General features: G+C 42.9%; 6 protein-coding genes across 7 annotated transcripts; 2 read left to right on the top strand and 4 right to left on the bottom strand.

Annotated features, from left to right (window-relative positions):
- Positions 1-256: 256 nt before the first annotated feature.
- RB195_007105 (uncharacterized protein) lies at positions 257-2,566 on the top strand (the record flags this gene model as incomplete). The annotated part of the gene is made up of 3 exons (XM_064180544.1): positions 257-286; positions 345-421; positions 2,410-2,566. 3 exons carry the CDS (start codon positions 257-259, stop codon positions 2,564-2,566), a joined length of 264 nt encoding a protein of 87 aa, XP_064037407.1.
- RB195_007106 (uncharacterized protein) lies at positions 1,703-1,966 on the bottom strand (the record flags this gene model as incomplete). The annotated part of the gene is made up of 1 exon (XM_064180545.1): positions 1,703-1,966. One exon carries the CDS (start codon positions 1,964-1,966, stop codon positions 1,703-1,705), a length of 264 nt encoding a protein of 87 aa, XP_064037409.1.
- On the top strand, positions 2,321-2,566 carry RB195_007104 (uncharacterized protein; the record flags this gene model as incomplete). Its single annotated transcript, XM_064180543.1, has 1 exon — positions 2,321-2,566. The coding sequence occupies one exon, from the start codon at positions 2,321-2,323 to the stop codon at positions 2,564-2,566; it is 246 nt and encodes an 81-aa protein (XP_064037408.1).
- Positions 2,567-3,353: 787 nt separating this feature from the next.
- RB195_007103 (uncharacterized protein) lies at positions 3,354-3,611 on the bottom strand (the record flags this gene model as incomplete). The annotated part of the gene is made up of 1 exon (XM_064180542.1): positions 3,354-3,611. The coding sequence occupies one exon, from the start codon at positions 3,609-3,611 to the stop codon at positions 3,354-3,356; it is 258 nt and encodes an 85-aa protein (XP_064037406.1).
- A 27-nt stretch (positions 3,612-3,638) lies between these two features.
- On the bottom strand, positions 3,639-4,094 carry RB195_007102 (uncharacterized protein; the record flags this gene model as incomplete). The annotated part of the gene is made up of 1 exon (XM_064180541.1): positions 3,639-4,094. One exon carries the CDS (start codon positions 4,092-4,094, stop codon positions 3,639-3,641), a length of 456 nt encoding a protein of 151 aa, XP_064037405.1.
- A 1,226-nt stretch (positions 4,095-5,320) lies between these two features.
- On the bottom strand, positions 5,321-11,203 carry RB195_007101 (uncharacterized protein; the record flags this gene model as incomplete). Of its 2 annotated transcripts, XM_064180540.1 has the most annotated exons (19): positions 5,321-5,411; positions 5,685-5,835; positions 6,075-6,160; positions 6,216-6,364; positions 6,421-6,539; positions 7,130-7,197; positions 7,259-7,389; positions 7,451-7,528; positions 7,584-7,712; positions 7,971-8,126; positions 8,719-8,827; positions 8,881-9,048; positions 9,164-9,303; positions 9,490-9,558; positions 9,617-9,701; positions 9,760-9,935; positions 10,448-10,600; positions 10,695-10,786; positions 11,179-11,203. In XM_064180540.1, 19 exons carry the CDS (start codon positions 11,201-11,203, stop codon positions 5,321-5,323), a joined length of 2,175 nt encoding a protein of 724 aa, XP_064037404.1. The 2 variants fall into 2 exon arrangements, with proteins under 2 accessions (XP_064037404.1, XP_013309130.2); XM_013453676.2 differs by lacking the exon at positions 11,179-11,203 and having other exon boundaries at positions 10,695-10,772.
- Positions 11,204-15,007: the final 3,804 nt, after the last annotated feature.

Below are 15,007 nucleotides of genomic sequence, written 5' to 3'. Positions count from 1 at the left end.
AATGGGTGTACTAGGCATCCTTGTTGCGTTATGCTTCGTTGTTCACTTTACGTCGAGGCCACATCATTGATCTCCTCTACTGTTGTACACTTTCTTTTCCTCACGACTTCGTTGGATCGACGCTGCTTATTTGATTGACTGGTTTTGTGCCGATTCTCATCGCTCATTCTGTAGCTTCTGGCCAGCAACATTGTTCTTTTGCGTTGTACCGGGTTACAGTGCTTTATGCCAACTGTGATATTGATTTAACAAGATTATGAATAAACTCTTTGCACTGAAGTCCGAGGTGATTTCGAACATCTATGGATCTATTTCCTTATAGCCCTTCTCATGTACAAGTCTAGTTGCTACCTGCACGTGGTGGCGTTGCTTTCACTAAACGCAACCAGTCATACGAGTATACGCATTTGGAGCGCGTGAGGTATATAACTCGCACTGTTACATAGGAAATTTTATCTTTTATCAAAATATTTTGATATCTCAAATGTCTGAAGGGTATGTGGAATCTTTGACACATGACATCCGGTTCGTAGCGTTGAAGCGCCTTTCGCTGTCTGGTAAACTTCAACGAGCCGCTCCGTTCAGGCTACTACAATAAGTGGATGCATCGTTTGCTGCATTCCAGGAGACACACATCACAGATAGCTCCACCATTAGTATGAACCAACCAAATCATCTACTGCGGCTTATGAGAAAGAAAGGCTTATGAGAAGAAGGAGGATGCGCAATAGCAGTGATGAATACATAAAACAGCCTGGAAGAGTAGTTTGGGTCAATTTCGTCAAGGTGCTATTGTCGTGTCTGTCGCAGAGTCCTCATACTGCAAATCGTAAGTATTGTCACACCTACAGAAACAGCTGAGGACAATAAGGTCTTTTATGATTAACTAAAACTAATATCCAAGATATAAGATCGCAGTCGGTAAGAATTCCGCTGTGGCTGCAGCACGCTTGGTCGGAGGTTCGATTCGCCTTTCAGCGCCAACCAGAGCTCTCATCCCTCCGAGGTCCACGAATTGGTTGCTACCAGATGTGTCTGGAAGGTTACAGGTTGCACATGCATTCGTGAACCCCAAACGATTCTTCGTTGAAGTGGATGCGGTGTCGCATCCCACGCGGATTATTAACGCCAGATACTTATCCAACACTTATCCACACATCCATCTACGCAGACTCAGATAATTGGATTCTTAGATGGCCCGTATTCACTGGACGTGCTGGCCCAGCATCTCTTGCACTCGTTTCGTTTCCTCGGCATTCTCATCCAAGATGTTCTCAAGCTTCGTGGATGGCGTTGACGAGGTCCTTGAGCCGTATGCAGCTGCTTTTTAGCTGGTCCATCCGTGTAGCGAACACATCATCCCATCTCGCAGGCGGCCTCCCTCGACGACGTTCTCTTGGGGCTCACAGTAGCGTTTTTTAGTCCATCTCTCGTCGATTCTTCTCATAATGTGACTGGCCTATCTATGCTTTGCATTTGGTACATATTCCGCTGGGTCGCGAAGACGAGAGATTGCTGTAAAGTCGGAACTGCGAAGGTCGGCTTGGTGTTGTGTGCGCCGATTAAACTTCAGAGGACATCTCTTAGGGGCTCTGTGGGTAGCGAGTAGTTTCCTAGACGTGGCAGCGGGGTGTGTCCACGTCTCTGCTGCGTAACAGAGCGCTGGAAAAACTGTCGAGTTAGACAGATGGGCACGGAGATCTTAGTCCGTCAGTTGGTCCGTAGCTTCACTGACGGCTGCGAATGCTCCCCACGCTGCTCTCATCCCTCTATTCAGTTCTTCCTTCAAGTCGTTTTCCATATTATTAGAACGTCCGAAGTATACGTATGACGAAGTTTCCACGATTTGGGAGCGTTCAAGTTGTACTCCTCCGTCCTCGTAGTAGGCGTTCTTCATGAACTGCGTTTTCTTTCTGTTTATTTGCAGTCCTATTCTCTTCCCTGCTTCGTTCAATTCCTTGAGCATCGTTTCTGCTTCATTATTAATTCTCGAAAAGAGAACGATGTCGTCTGCAAAACGAAGGTTGGAGAGGAGTCATCCTCTAAAACGTATGCCCCTTTCTTCCCAAGAAAGTGATTTCATTATTCACTGCAATACAGCCTTGAACAGCCTAGGCGGTATAGTATCGCCTTGTCGTACCACCTTTCCAATGGGTATGGTGAGGGAGCGGTGGAAAAGCTGTATCCTAGTAGTGCATCGATCGTAGTAATTGTCTAATGTCCTCAAATACGACGCGTTCACACCTTGACCGACCAGCGCTGATAGTATTGCATTCGTTTCTACGCTTTTTCATAGCAGACGAAGGTCAGAAAAAGAGCGATGTATCCGGCAAACCTCTATGACACTCGACACGGTCTGGATGTGGCCCATACAGCTGAACCTTTGACGGAATCCAGCTTGTTCTTGAGGCTGGGCTTCATCCAGCGTCCTACATATGTGCGTGAGGACAATCTTGAATACTTTGTACAAGATGCTCAGCAAGCATATCGAACGATAGTTCCAAAGACCTTCTCGGTCACTTTTATTACGAATAAGAACGGTTCGCAAGGGTTCTCACTGGTCTAGGATCCCTTCTTTCTGAAGGTGGGACGTCATCTGCGCCGGTAAGATTACATGAAACGGATGGCCACCAGCCCCAAGAAAGTCTGCTGATATAAAATCAGGTCCAGGGGCAGTGCCAGATTTCATGCTCTTGGTAGCGACTCTTTCTTCCGAAGGGAGAAGCCGTGATGGAACTTTACCAGTGGAAATGATCGGGGTTAACACAGGAGTTGACGAACGGAAAAGCTTCGAGTAGAACCTCTCTGTGATGGTTTCCATTTCAGGACGAGAAGAGGTGCGGATTGCGTTTTCGCTCAGCAAGGCTGTTAGCGAAATATTATATTCGCCGAGGTTCTTGCGTTACTTCTTCAGACTTGTCCTTCTTTGTGCCAGAATCTTCCAAGGATCCTCCTGCAACGCCTTTTTGCAGCTACTGTTTGCTACTAACCGCTCAATGCGCAATGCATTCGAATCAAGCCTCAAGGTCCTTCTCCGTCCCAACAACTCCTTGGTGGTCTTCGAAATCCGATCCATGTTTGTCGTGCGCTGCTTCGAGGCACCTTCAGCACAGGCTCGCAGTCCTCTGAGCAGCAGGTCGTAGTCCACGTTCTCCTCGATGTGCCAGTCACCTTGGGAGAAGGAGTCAAATAGTATCGAGGATCCAATCGTCGTATACTTCTTTCCTCCGTCACTGCAGATAGCAGATGTTCTTTTCCATCGTGTGGGTATGTCTTATTTCCGCACAAAGGAGATGATGATAGGAACCCCTGCAAAAGGATGGTAGACACTACCAAGTAGACACCACCTCCGGCTAGTGAGTATATAGTGGATCTTCGCACGAGTCGCGCCATTGGGCGATTTCCATTTCCTCCGACGATGATCTTTCTTCATGAAGAGAGGATTTCCACAACGCGTCAACAACCCCGTCGAGACGATTGCTGTTTTCATTCCGGTCCTCTAGTCCAATTCTTCCGATCCTGTATTCCTCTTCAGCAGCCTTTCCTAGTTTAGCGTTGAAATCCCCGAAAATGAATTTGTAGGATTTCTCGTTGCGGATCACTTCTTCCATCTCATCATAAAACGCGTCCAAATCGGATTAATCAGCTGCTGATGTTGGTGAGTAGCAGTTGATGACACTGATGGGTTTTTGGCGCAGAGGGCAGAGGCGGAGAATGGCCAAACGAGGTGACAGGGTTTCGTGAGAATCAACAAGATGGACGACAGATGGATGCACAACAAAACCAACACCGCCTACATTTCGCGACGGAACCTTCTCTTCACGAATGACGAGTGTACCGCCATTCATCTGTGGTACATCGCTCCTTCTGCACTTGGTCTCCTGCAGAGCAATCACGTGAAATTTGATACGCTCTGCAGCTCCGAGAAGGGCATGTAGGTCAGCGTCTGTGGACACTGTTCTCGCGTTGTAAGTACACAGTCTGAGACAGTCTCCATGGCGAGTCGTGCGTGTGTCGCCTTGGTCCAGAATCAATGACGTCCTGAGCAACCTGAGATTTGATCGCCTCTCACCGGCTGCCATACCATCCGACATCTGATACCGCAGTGCCAGTGTGCAGGGTACTGAGGCAGTGCATATGCTGGAGTGGCAGAAAGATTTTTCTCCAAACTAAGTAGCCGTGCCACCGCGAGCTTAGCTTTCACCACAGGTCGCCGCCCAACCTATATGGATCAAGGAGCCACCTTCCAATATTGCTAAGACGATGGTGAATCTTGGCAGTAGTTTACTCCCTGCTAAGCCTCCGATGCCAGGAAGTCGGAATGTCAGATGTGTCGAACTCCTCAGCTTGGGAGACCATGCCGGAGGATGAACCTCCGCTGTGCATCGCAGTTCGACGCCTAGAGTCACCTCCACGCCATTATGAGGCGGAAAACCGGTGAGGGATACCGAGACACCACGCGGTAATTGTCGGAATTGGTGGCGAGGGGAAACTTTTTTAACGCCAAAAGAGCAGCGCAAAACATCCGAAAATCTAGAGCTGTCTGGGACGTCGCATTCAAGTCCTTACATATTGCTTTCCTTATACCAGAAGCGTGTTTTCACACAATTTACTAAGAAGTATCGGCTTTCCAATATGTCTGCTTCAAAAAGATTAAAGCTGCAAAACTACAGCGAATTCTTAAGGTTTTTATGTACTTTCTGTTTGAAATCGAAACAAATCACAGTCCCAGGGTTCCCAAAAATCAACAACATAACAAACAAAGTATGAGAATTCGTTAACAATCATTAACCTAGAACAAGGTAAAGAAAATGCGAATTCAGAAAGTAAATCATAATCGGTGGTTACCCTACTGCGAAAAGACGAATTTAAAGAAGAAATTTCAGCATATAATAAAAAAATGAGAATTTAACTCAATATTAACTTTTATGGGATAGGATCAACCTCCCAAACTATCTCATTTAATATCTTATCAAGGTTTTGTTTTCTAATGTGACGAGAAGAGAAAAAAAAGCACCCGAATAAAACCACAATAAACAAGTGGTATAAAATACATTTTAAAAAGTAATGGAATTATTAGAAGGATCAGTAATTGCAGAAAAGAGGAGTTACAACAGGGATACATATAATATTCAACTCTATGATTTGAAGGTAGCTCCAAGCGGAGAAGGTTTGACAAGCAAATCTTGGGCCAATTTCATCAAGATGAAAAAAGAACGTGACGATCCAATGTCTCGAAATTGTCATTACGACTTGACATTAAAATTTCAAATACTAATTCGCCAGGAGAGATAACCAGCTTTCTGCTGGGTGCATCGTACTATTTCCTTCCTTTCTTTACTTTGGGAAATGCAGCATTTAGTAGCGACGTTTGGTTAGGAGCGAGAAGCTTCCGTACTGGATCGAAAAACCTGCAACTGGAGAACGTTAACTCATATATACGACTATGACGCTTAAAATTTGAAAAAAGGAAAAAGAAAAGGAAAATTTGAAAAGTGCATTAATCTAAGCCCAAATGTGAAAACAAAGAGAAACACTCTATGCTACTCTTGATCGAGAAAGACTGAGCAACCCGATGTATGGAAACAGAACTGGGAAGCAAATACGGAATAATGAATGGTCATTATCCTTTTCGAAAAGACGGTATGTGGAATTAGTTAGCCCTTAAATATTACTGTACTTACTCGTTGATGAAGTTCACAACGGCGTTTTTCAAGTCAGCCGGATGAAGGGGAAAGTCAGGTTTCGAGCCAGTTAAAAACTCATGCTCCAATTCTTCGTACGATTTAACACTAATGTCGCCTCCGTTGTCAGCATTTCTACCAATATTGAAACCTAAAAGTATGTTGAAAAAATCTGGCAAAATGATACACAGAATAACTCTTATTTCGATACACTTCTTGATATTATGCAAACCGAACTATTCTATAGGTTATTCTGGTTTTGATAAATGCCGAAAATGAACGCACATATTCTAAAAGTAGAGCAATAACTCAACTCGGTCACTTAACGTCATACAAAAATATCAAAGTAACCAAAGAATCAAAAAAGGGGATGTGAAATAAATCACGTACTTTTTCCAGACAAAAGAGGAAAAATCAACTGCTTTGCTATCATCATCGCAACATTTCCGTCCAAATTTTGCGGCTCGCAAAACGATCTGAAAAGACCATTTTTCAATCAACTGACTTGTTCTATGTGAACGAACGAATCACCTTCCCAGTTTTGTTTTGACTTGTTTAGGAGTTTCAAGAGGATCTAAGAGAAAGTCTGGTGATGAACAGCTCATCTTCTTTCCATCACATCCAGGAAGAACAGAGATAGCCAACTGCGTGGGTGAGGTATATCCTTGACTGGTCCACAACTAAACACTTACTTGGTAAACTCAGAAATCGGAAGGATTTTAAATGTTGAACGTACCTTAACAGCGATATTTGCAATAGGAATGTAGTCATCACCGATGATTGCCACATCAGTTTGAAGCAGGTGATGATTGAGAGCATAGAATAATGGAACGAGGTTTCCCGACAACGAAGACCCTAAATTATTATTGACGATTAACTGAGTGACGATATTTAAACGCTGTGTTGCTGCTATGGTGGAGACCTAAAAGGAAATTCAATGTATTTTATCTTAGAATTCCTGTGATATAGCTTTGGACCACTTTGTCGCATAACTGTAGTTCATTTCCGTCTATAATTCTTAGGAAAGTTGCGTTTCATTTCCCAATCTTTCCTTAGGACAATAACTCTTAAAATCTTCCCAAAGCTTTGTTCAGGATAATTGGCGCTGCACTACCGAAACATTCTTGGCGATTGTAACCAAATTCATCACTCTTCACAAGCTGGACGGCTTACTGACACTTCAATTCATCCACCTATTGTGTAGTAATCGTCAGTTCTCTTCTAGCTTCTATCATTCTATTTTATATCACTGGTTCTTCAGTGAAGTTCAGCTCAGCTGCTCTCGTCCACACTTCACATACAACTCGAATACATTTCAGGGAGGAAAACACCAGTAGTAGCTTTGCTTCATAAATAAAAAAAAGTAAATAACTCCAGCAAAGCTTAGTTGACTTCATAGGATTTTCGTAGTAATAAGAGAGACTGGCGCCTAGTTAAGCCACTACCTTCACAAACCGTTGTCTCATCGCGCGTCACTGTCGAGGCCATTTTGTACATGTTAAGCACGTAATCCCTGAAAATGGTCATTAGAATCGATGACACTAAACGTACACGCGGAAGCTCTAATAACATACGTAGAGAAGATCGATTTTACATCTGAGGATTTGACAGCTCTAACTTTTTCCTTTATCCCAAGATGTTCAATGAAAGCAGCACACAACTGGTAGAAGTACTCATTTCGATCGTCGCGAGCAGCCCACGTCACCTAAAATTGCAGACTTCCTGGACAAACTTCTGAAAAACAGAAATTACGATAGGATGTGAACCTTCTCGTTATCAAGGAACGCTTCGGTGTCGGATATTAAGACAACTCCATCAATATCGACTCCGTTGTTGATCATCAACTAAAAAACACTGCATGTCTTGCTCATGATAAAGTGATGTACAGAATCAAGTTACCTTCATTTTCAATAATCCCATGATAAAGCCGAGATGGAATCTTCCTTTAGGATGGATTGTGAAAGTGACTCGAACACGTCTTCTCTCAGATACGCACATCTTCAACGCATAGTCATCATCCAGGATGACCTAGAACCCACTAGATTACAAGGCAATCTCAAAGTAAGCACCGATTCATAACAATCAATATGTTAACGTATATCATGAGTTGTAATACACGTTACAGAAAAAAATGTCAAAAAGCACTTCTTATAAATAAGATGGTTTGAATAAATAATAACAAAAAGTAATAGTAAGGATATGTTCTAAATAAACAATTTCTAAGAAAATACAACAGAACAAGCAAAGATGAATCCCAGATTTAAAAGATTCAGCAAGCGAACTAACCCGATCTTGCCCGACAATTAGTTTAATGAGTTCATTGCCGTCATCAGAAACTTGCAAAACTGGTCGAATTTTGGATTCTACATGAGAATCAACCACCTCTTGGTAACCCTTTTCTAACGCATCTCGCACGATGTCAGACTTGCAATGATCTTGAACCTGCAAAAGATAGCAACAAGTTCTTCATCAATTTGCTTGCAACAAACAACAAATCGTTTCGGATACCAGGGATACGAGATCCAAAAATCTGCGAAATTCAAAGAAAGTTTCGCAGATTTTTGGACCCTGGTTTGAGCAGAGAAACGAGCAGCACTGTAATTTTGGATACGGAAATCTAACTTTTCAGGAAAGAAATATGTTACAGATGGCAACACCTCGGTAATAGTTCTTCACTGTTGGAAAACGTTGCGTCAATCAATAACGGATACATTACATTTAAACTGGAAACCATGAAAGGCAAACGCTTCTAAAGATGAGACAAAGGTTACACTAGAGAAACATCACAAGAAGCAAGGACAAACTGATCACCTACACAATATTAGATTTTTCTGCAAATTAAATCTTAGAAAAAGGTTTTGCTTGGGATTCTGAAGAAAATAGAGGGAAAGGGAAGGCGCTGAGAGAATGGTGTTCAACATTTCAAGTTGCTATAAATAATATTGTTGTAATTGAGCCTTATCAACAATAAGAAATGTTAATGAAGTGTTGTGTGAAATTCAAATCAGTATAAAATATGTAAGTGAATACTTACTTTTGCCAGCAACTCATTAATACATTCCACAAGAGTACTTTTAAGATCTTCTTCAGATATATCTCCACTAAGGAAGGAATTTTTAGCTTCTTCAAAAGTAAAGAATTCCCTGAAACAGAAAAAAATCTTTCTTTCAAAATCATGAAATAATCAGTGACATACTTGTTAGAAATCACTAGCGATCTCGGGCTGACGATAGGAAATAAAACGAAGTTGAAGAATGCCAGGACTCCGTTGTCATCTTCGTGTCTAGGGCAAGCAGCACCTCGTATTTTTCGTTCCACCACTTCAGGACTATCCAGCAAGTCTATTTTAGAATCGGCTTCCGAACTAAATAACCGGATTTGAAATACTAGTGAATATGTAGTAATGTACACAGAAGGGTAAAACAAAAGAGTACAAACAACTAACCCAAATGCAAAACCCTAATGAATCAAAGAACAACCTGCTCATTTTTGACCCCGTCAAGCCAGGTACCATAGGGTTCATCAAGTGCCACCTCTTTCCTAGTTTCAGCTTTGGTAATTGTTCTTCCGCTAGGATGAAGATTTTACGCTGATCAACACCGCCAAACTGACCATCTACCTGAATGAGACATAACTTATAGCTTCAGCTTTCGAGCATCAAAGAGAGGTTCTTTTAGCGTTGAAATAGAATAGAATAGTTTAGAATAGGATCAACAACAGAACAAAACTCGAATACTTATTAATTTCAATTGCAAAGATCGTAAAATACATTCAAACTATGGATACGAATGACAGCAAAACAAACCTTTAGATATTGTTCATCAAGAGCTTGAAGAAGAGGATAAAGCAAACCCGAAAGAAGAGGCGATTCAACCTGGACGCTTGGATTCATTCGTTTAAAAAAAATCATCAGCAATTCTTCTATACACTACCTGCTTGACGACTTCAGCTCCTGCTCTTAATGCATCACGTTGCGAGACTTGTCCGCATAACCGCAGCAAATCAAAAGTGTATTCTCTAAAACCAAAAATGGTATTTAAAAAAGAATTATCTGGTATTTTATTAAGAAACTGACTTAGAAAGCTGATACGCGGTCCCTTTGACAAAATGAAGTCTATCGATGGGAACATCCAGTGCCATCAACAGTGCTTTGATTACTTGTTCATAATAAACAACACGATTTTCCAGTAATTCCCACGTGCTTTTCATGTTGTCTAGAAAAGCATGAAGATCCGCGAAGAGCACCGTTACCTGAACATATTAACTGACCCCACCAGTTGAAAGGATCCCGAGGATGCCCACTTCTACCTCTTATACGAGTCTTTTGCATTACAAGGTGCTTGGATTTACCACAGCGATGTCAAAACCAAACAAATCCCGGTGCAATTGCGTAAACAGTTGCTGTCAGGGTGGGTCCTTCGCTAACTTCAATCTCCAGAGATCAGTGAGGATTGCACCGCTCCTCATTGATTCGAGAACGTTCTCTTATGTAATGCACAAGGGTTCAGGTCGTTTTGACCTCTGCATACTGTTTAGAGGCCTCAGTTAAAATTACTACCTGAGAAATGTTTTCGAGAATTAACATATAAAGAATGTATAATTAAATAATCGCATAACTAAGTGCAACTGGTGAAAGAAAGTACTTTATAATAGGCAATGCATGAACCAAGCACGATGTCCAGGGACCTTTGTGATCCGCAGAACCCAATGACCTTCAGGTCTTGTTTAGACCACGTAAAACTGAAGCAACGAAACAGACGCACCTTTAATCCTGCCTTTAGGAAATCTGCGATTTTCCTCATGGGAACGAAGTATCCCACGTGAGGCCGTCCAGTTGTGGCGGTTCCCCAATAAACGTGCACAAGCTTTCCAGGAGTGGCCAGTTGCTTCTCAAGTTTATCTACACCGAGCGCTTCCTGCAAAATACAGCAAAGAGACTCACCTATGAGACCTTCAATCATTTACTGGGAAACGTTAAAATTATATAATTCAAGGATGTATTGCGGCTACCTGGAGATTTCTAAGGATTAATTTCTTCCGAATCTCCACCTCCTCGGCGAATTGAGAAGGAGGCGTTGCATCGCTCATCTTGGTGGGGGACCCTAGAATTTGTTAACTTCTAAGAAAAGAGAAATATAATGGTTGGATGAGGAAAAGAAAATGGAAGTATGTAGTGTGTATAGCATAAGGAGAGAAAAGCAATAGATGAACGGAGAAAAAAGAAGAGGGAATCGGCCAAAAAAGAATAACATCTATCATCTCTGACTCTCCAAAACAGAACCACCAACTACGAACTTTCGGTTTGATGCAATCCAGAACCTCAACTCGTTGCTTAATGGGGCACAATGTTCGAAACGGAGCGCATTTAAGTGCAGAGCATCTGTTTGATTAGTTCCAAGTTCGACCTTCTTTGAATCTTGGCATCGTAGAGTTTGATTGTGTACTACTTTTTTGAGCAGAACCAAGAATGTTATTTATCTTTATTCTGGCTAACGTTTCGGTGTCGTCGCCTTCTTCATAGCCTGCAAAAACCAAAAACAGGTTTAATCTACTCTCTCAAACGCCTCGTCATCCCACAAGATATGATTTAGCAAACAGAATATCTGGAAACAACGTCAGAAAAGCAGACCAGCGCTCATCTTGATAGCCACGGAATCGTGATGTTAGCGGACCACCAGTTGTGAGAGTTGCGCCGCTAGTATTAACTAGTAACGATGCCCCCGCCTCTGACCCCGTAGGTCAAAACCCGCAAAGTTCTTGATATGGAGCCAGCTCGTTGGTCACAGCGATGCATTCTTCTCTACGATTCATGATCGGACTTTTGGCCGTGATATAAAACGCTTCCAATGTTTTTCGCGCCAGAACGTCTGATTCGCATGTTTGATTAGTGTAAGTGCTTTGTTTGTTTGGCTGTTAGCACATAACAATGGATAAGCCTGGTCTTTCTTGAGAAAGGGAGACGAAATAGAAATTCTACCGTGTATAACCGACGCCACTGTATCCTTGTTTTCCTCGACATTTCTGAGGGAAAAAAAACTCAAATGTTATTATCTAGTGGTAGTTGGTAGTCCAGGCTCTGAACTAACTACAGATTTGATGTCTATTTTATGTCATTTTAACATCATTGCAATCAAAGCATTTAAGACTTATCTATACACTTTTTAGTGACGAAACGGATGGTTGGTTTGTTCTTGTTGAGTTTCATTGCCATAGTAGGGTCAAACGACATGAATCACGGTGCAGTTGCGCAAGCGGCTGCGCTCGATGCGTTGCGGTGGTGCGTGGCGGGAAGGATCGAATGAGGACTAGCACCACTTTGCTGGCACCATTCTACACTTTGTGGTCTCACCCCGATTCCAACCGCTGTCTACACCGCCCCACTTCGAGCGCCGCCGCTTAGGCTGTCCGCAGAGTTTGGAGCCTTAGGCGACTACAGTGTGCTTCATGTGACCTTGCTTTTGACCTTACTTTATTTGCTTGTAGTCGAAACTAGGTACCAAATGGATCCGGGACGGTTTTGCTCATCTCTCCATAATCATCGTAAAAAACGGAGTGAGAAGCGCTTCAGTTCCTACGTTACGTAGGTACATTATTACATTTCGGTCCGCTAAACAGACTATTCATTGGTTTCACTTGAATAGGCTGGTGAGGACACCTCATTAATCTTCGACAGCTCGCACGTGGATGCGGTGCGTGCGTTAAAGTGGCGCGTTGAAACTGAAATTGCCTTGAAAAACAGCTTTTTCCACGCAGTTTTTTGACGATTAGGGAGAGATGAGTGGAACCCTGGATCTCGCGATCTATCTTTACCTTTTCCGGTGGATTCCTTCACCAAGTCATATTCGTTGTGTGCTGCTTTTAAGTCAAGTGAGTCATCCTCAGGAAATCGAGTAGGTCACTACTCGATTCGCTGAGGATCATCGATGAGAGGAATGACTCCCAAAGGTTTTCCAGATAACATTTTATGTCGATAGACTAACTATAGTAAGGTCAAAACGACATGAAACACGTACGCAATTGCGTACGCGGCTTCTTTCGAGGCGCTTCGGTGGAACGTAGTGGCTAGGAGCGTGGTGAAATCCTTGCTGGCACCACCCATCGCTGCAGTTGGCGACGGGCCCACCTCGGTTCCAACTGCTGCCTCCACAGCACCGTTTCGAGTGCGTACGCAAATGCACATCAACTACACTCGTGTTTCATGTCGTATTGACCCGACTATACGTCCCTCTTTTTTGTCGTCAAAAGTGTAGCAATGTCAATATTCATCGAGATTTTTTTTAAAATGATTGTTTTTCGGCTTGGTTCCTGCTTGTTTCGCATATGGGATCTGATCAATTACGTAAGCAATTAGGCATCATGATTATATTTGGTAGGAAAGAAAAGGTATGATCATTCCTGTGTAAAACTGAAACTTACCACCCAGCGTTTACCGCGTGCAGACATTGGGTTCAGTTTTCTGAGTTTTCGCGAACAAATAGCTACCGTGCCGGTACCGGTATATTATCGCGCGCTGAATCCCAGATTTGTACTACAGACTCAGGGTCTAAAATCATTTTAAAAAACCTACAATCAGAAGAACACATCAGAAATCAAGGTCTTCAGGACCAGAGATCTCAGTTTATCCGAGGGAACAACTTTTGAAATCTACAGAATTGATGGGAATAAAGCGCGTAAGGTGGATTTCTTCACTGGTACGGATGTTAAGATTTGTTTTTTTTTTTTCAGGTAGTTCCATCACATATCTAATTCCACAACTGACATTAAGAGTGAAATTCAAGTTCGGAACCCTACTAGAGCCACCCAGTATCGAAACTTCTCACGCATGTGGCTTTTAAAGACATCACCCCACGAATCTGGGGTGGTGCGGGTTTTCAGGTGGTTATGCCACGGGGTCGTAGATTATAGGGAGGAGGGTGATTCCGTCCATTTCTTCCTAATTGCCGTAAAGAAGAAGATGCTACTTCGATCGTTCTGGGGCGCTATTTTCTACAATGAGTTGTATTGGAGCGCGCCAGCCTTTTGCACGCAGCGCATCTTTCGGGCCGTTTTTTACGGCCCGAAGGAAAGAGATGGACGGAAGCATCCTCCTACTCAGAATCTACGACCTCTGTGGGCATAACGCACCTGAAACCTGCACCACCCTAGATTCGTGATGCCTTTAAACAGTGGAATCAGAATGATAAGAGGAGGGATTCTCAAGAATGTTTTCCTTCTTCTTAAAAAAAGATTAGATTTATAGTGGATCTGGTATTCCTAGCAAGGTGATGCAGTGTGCATGTAAAACGTCTACACCTTGGTTTGAACTGGCTAGAAGTAAATCCGAAGTGAGAGCTATTAGAACTTTCTCAATTTAGCTGCTTAATAACAACGTTAAGCTTGTACGCTGTGCTGCTGCAATCCACGGAATAACGCTGGAATATGGTGGTAAGCGTAACGGCATCACCCCACGAATATGAGGTGGTACAGATTTCAGGTGATTTCAGATTTCAGGTGGAGTATTCGTATACGAAATCGTAGATTGTGGAGAGAAGGGTGATTGCGTCATTTTCTTGCTAATTGCCGTAAAAAAGGCCCGGAAGATGCGGTGCAAGCACAAGGCTGGCGCGCTCCAACCGAACTCGTTTTGGAAAGTAGAGCGCCGGATCGCTCGAAGCCGTATCTTCCGGGCCGTTTTTTTTACAGCAATCAGGAAGAAATGGAAGAGATCACCCTTCTCTCCATAATCTATGATCCCGTATACAAATATTCCTCCTGAAATCCGTACCACCTCAGATTCGTGGGGTGCTGCCTTTAATGTCGACCGCGCCCAAAAAAAAAGATGATCCTAATGGTAATGATAATGGATAATGATTATGCTGAATGATTTAGAGAGAGGATTGGTAATTAGTCACGTGAATGTTGGTTGTTAATTGCAAAAATGCTGCGCTCGAAGCGGTACGGCAGAGCGCAGCGGTTACGATCGAGATGGGACCATCGGGAACTGCAGCGCCGCTTTGAGCGCAACCGCATACACAACTGAACTGAGCTCTATGTCATTTCGACTCGACCATACACAGTCGAGTGCAATGGACCCACTCGATGCGATTGCGAACGCCCCGCAGTGGGTCCATCGTTACTTAGGTCCCACTCCGTCACTTCGGATGCAGCTGTATTATGCGATTGTACCACAAATCAGACTGTGCCGTTGATTTATAGTCTTTCAGATTACAAGACGAAATTTATAGATTTAATAGACTTTCAAATCGTGAGGGGCAAAAAGTTTTTAGACATGGATTTTGAACTGAAACCAAGTTCTCAGAAACAAACAATGGGATAGTCGATAA

This window comes from Necator americanus, chromosome I (genome assembly GCF_031761385.1).
Source record: "Necator americanus strain Aroian chromosome I, whole genome shotgun sequence".
Classification (NCBI taxonomy): Eukaryota; Metazoa; Nematoda; class Chromadorea; order Rhabditida; family Ancylostomatidae; genus Necator; species Necator americanus.
The sequence above is the reverse complement of the archived record's forward strand: the minus strand, read 5'-3'. Positions and strand labels throughout refer to the sequence as shown.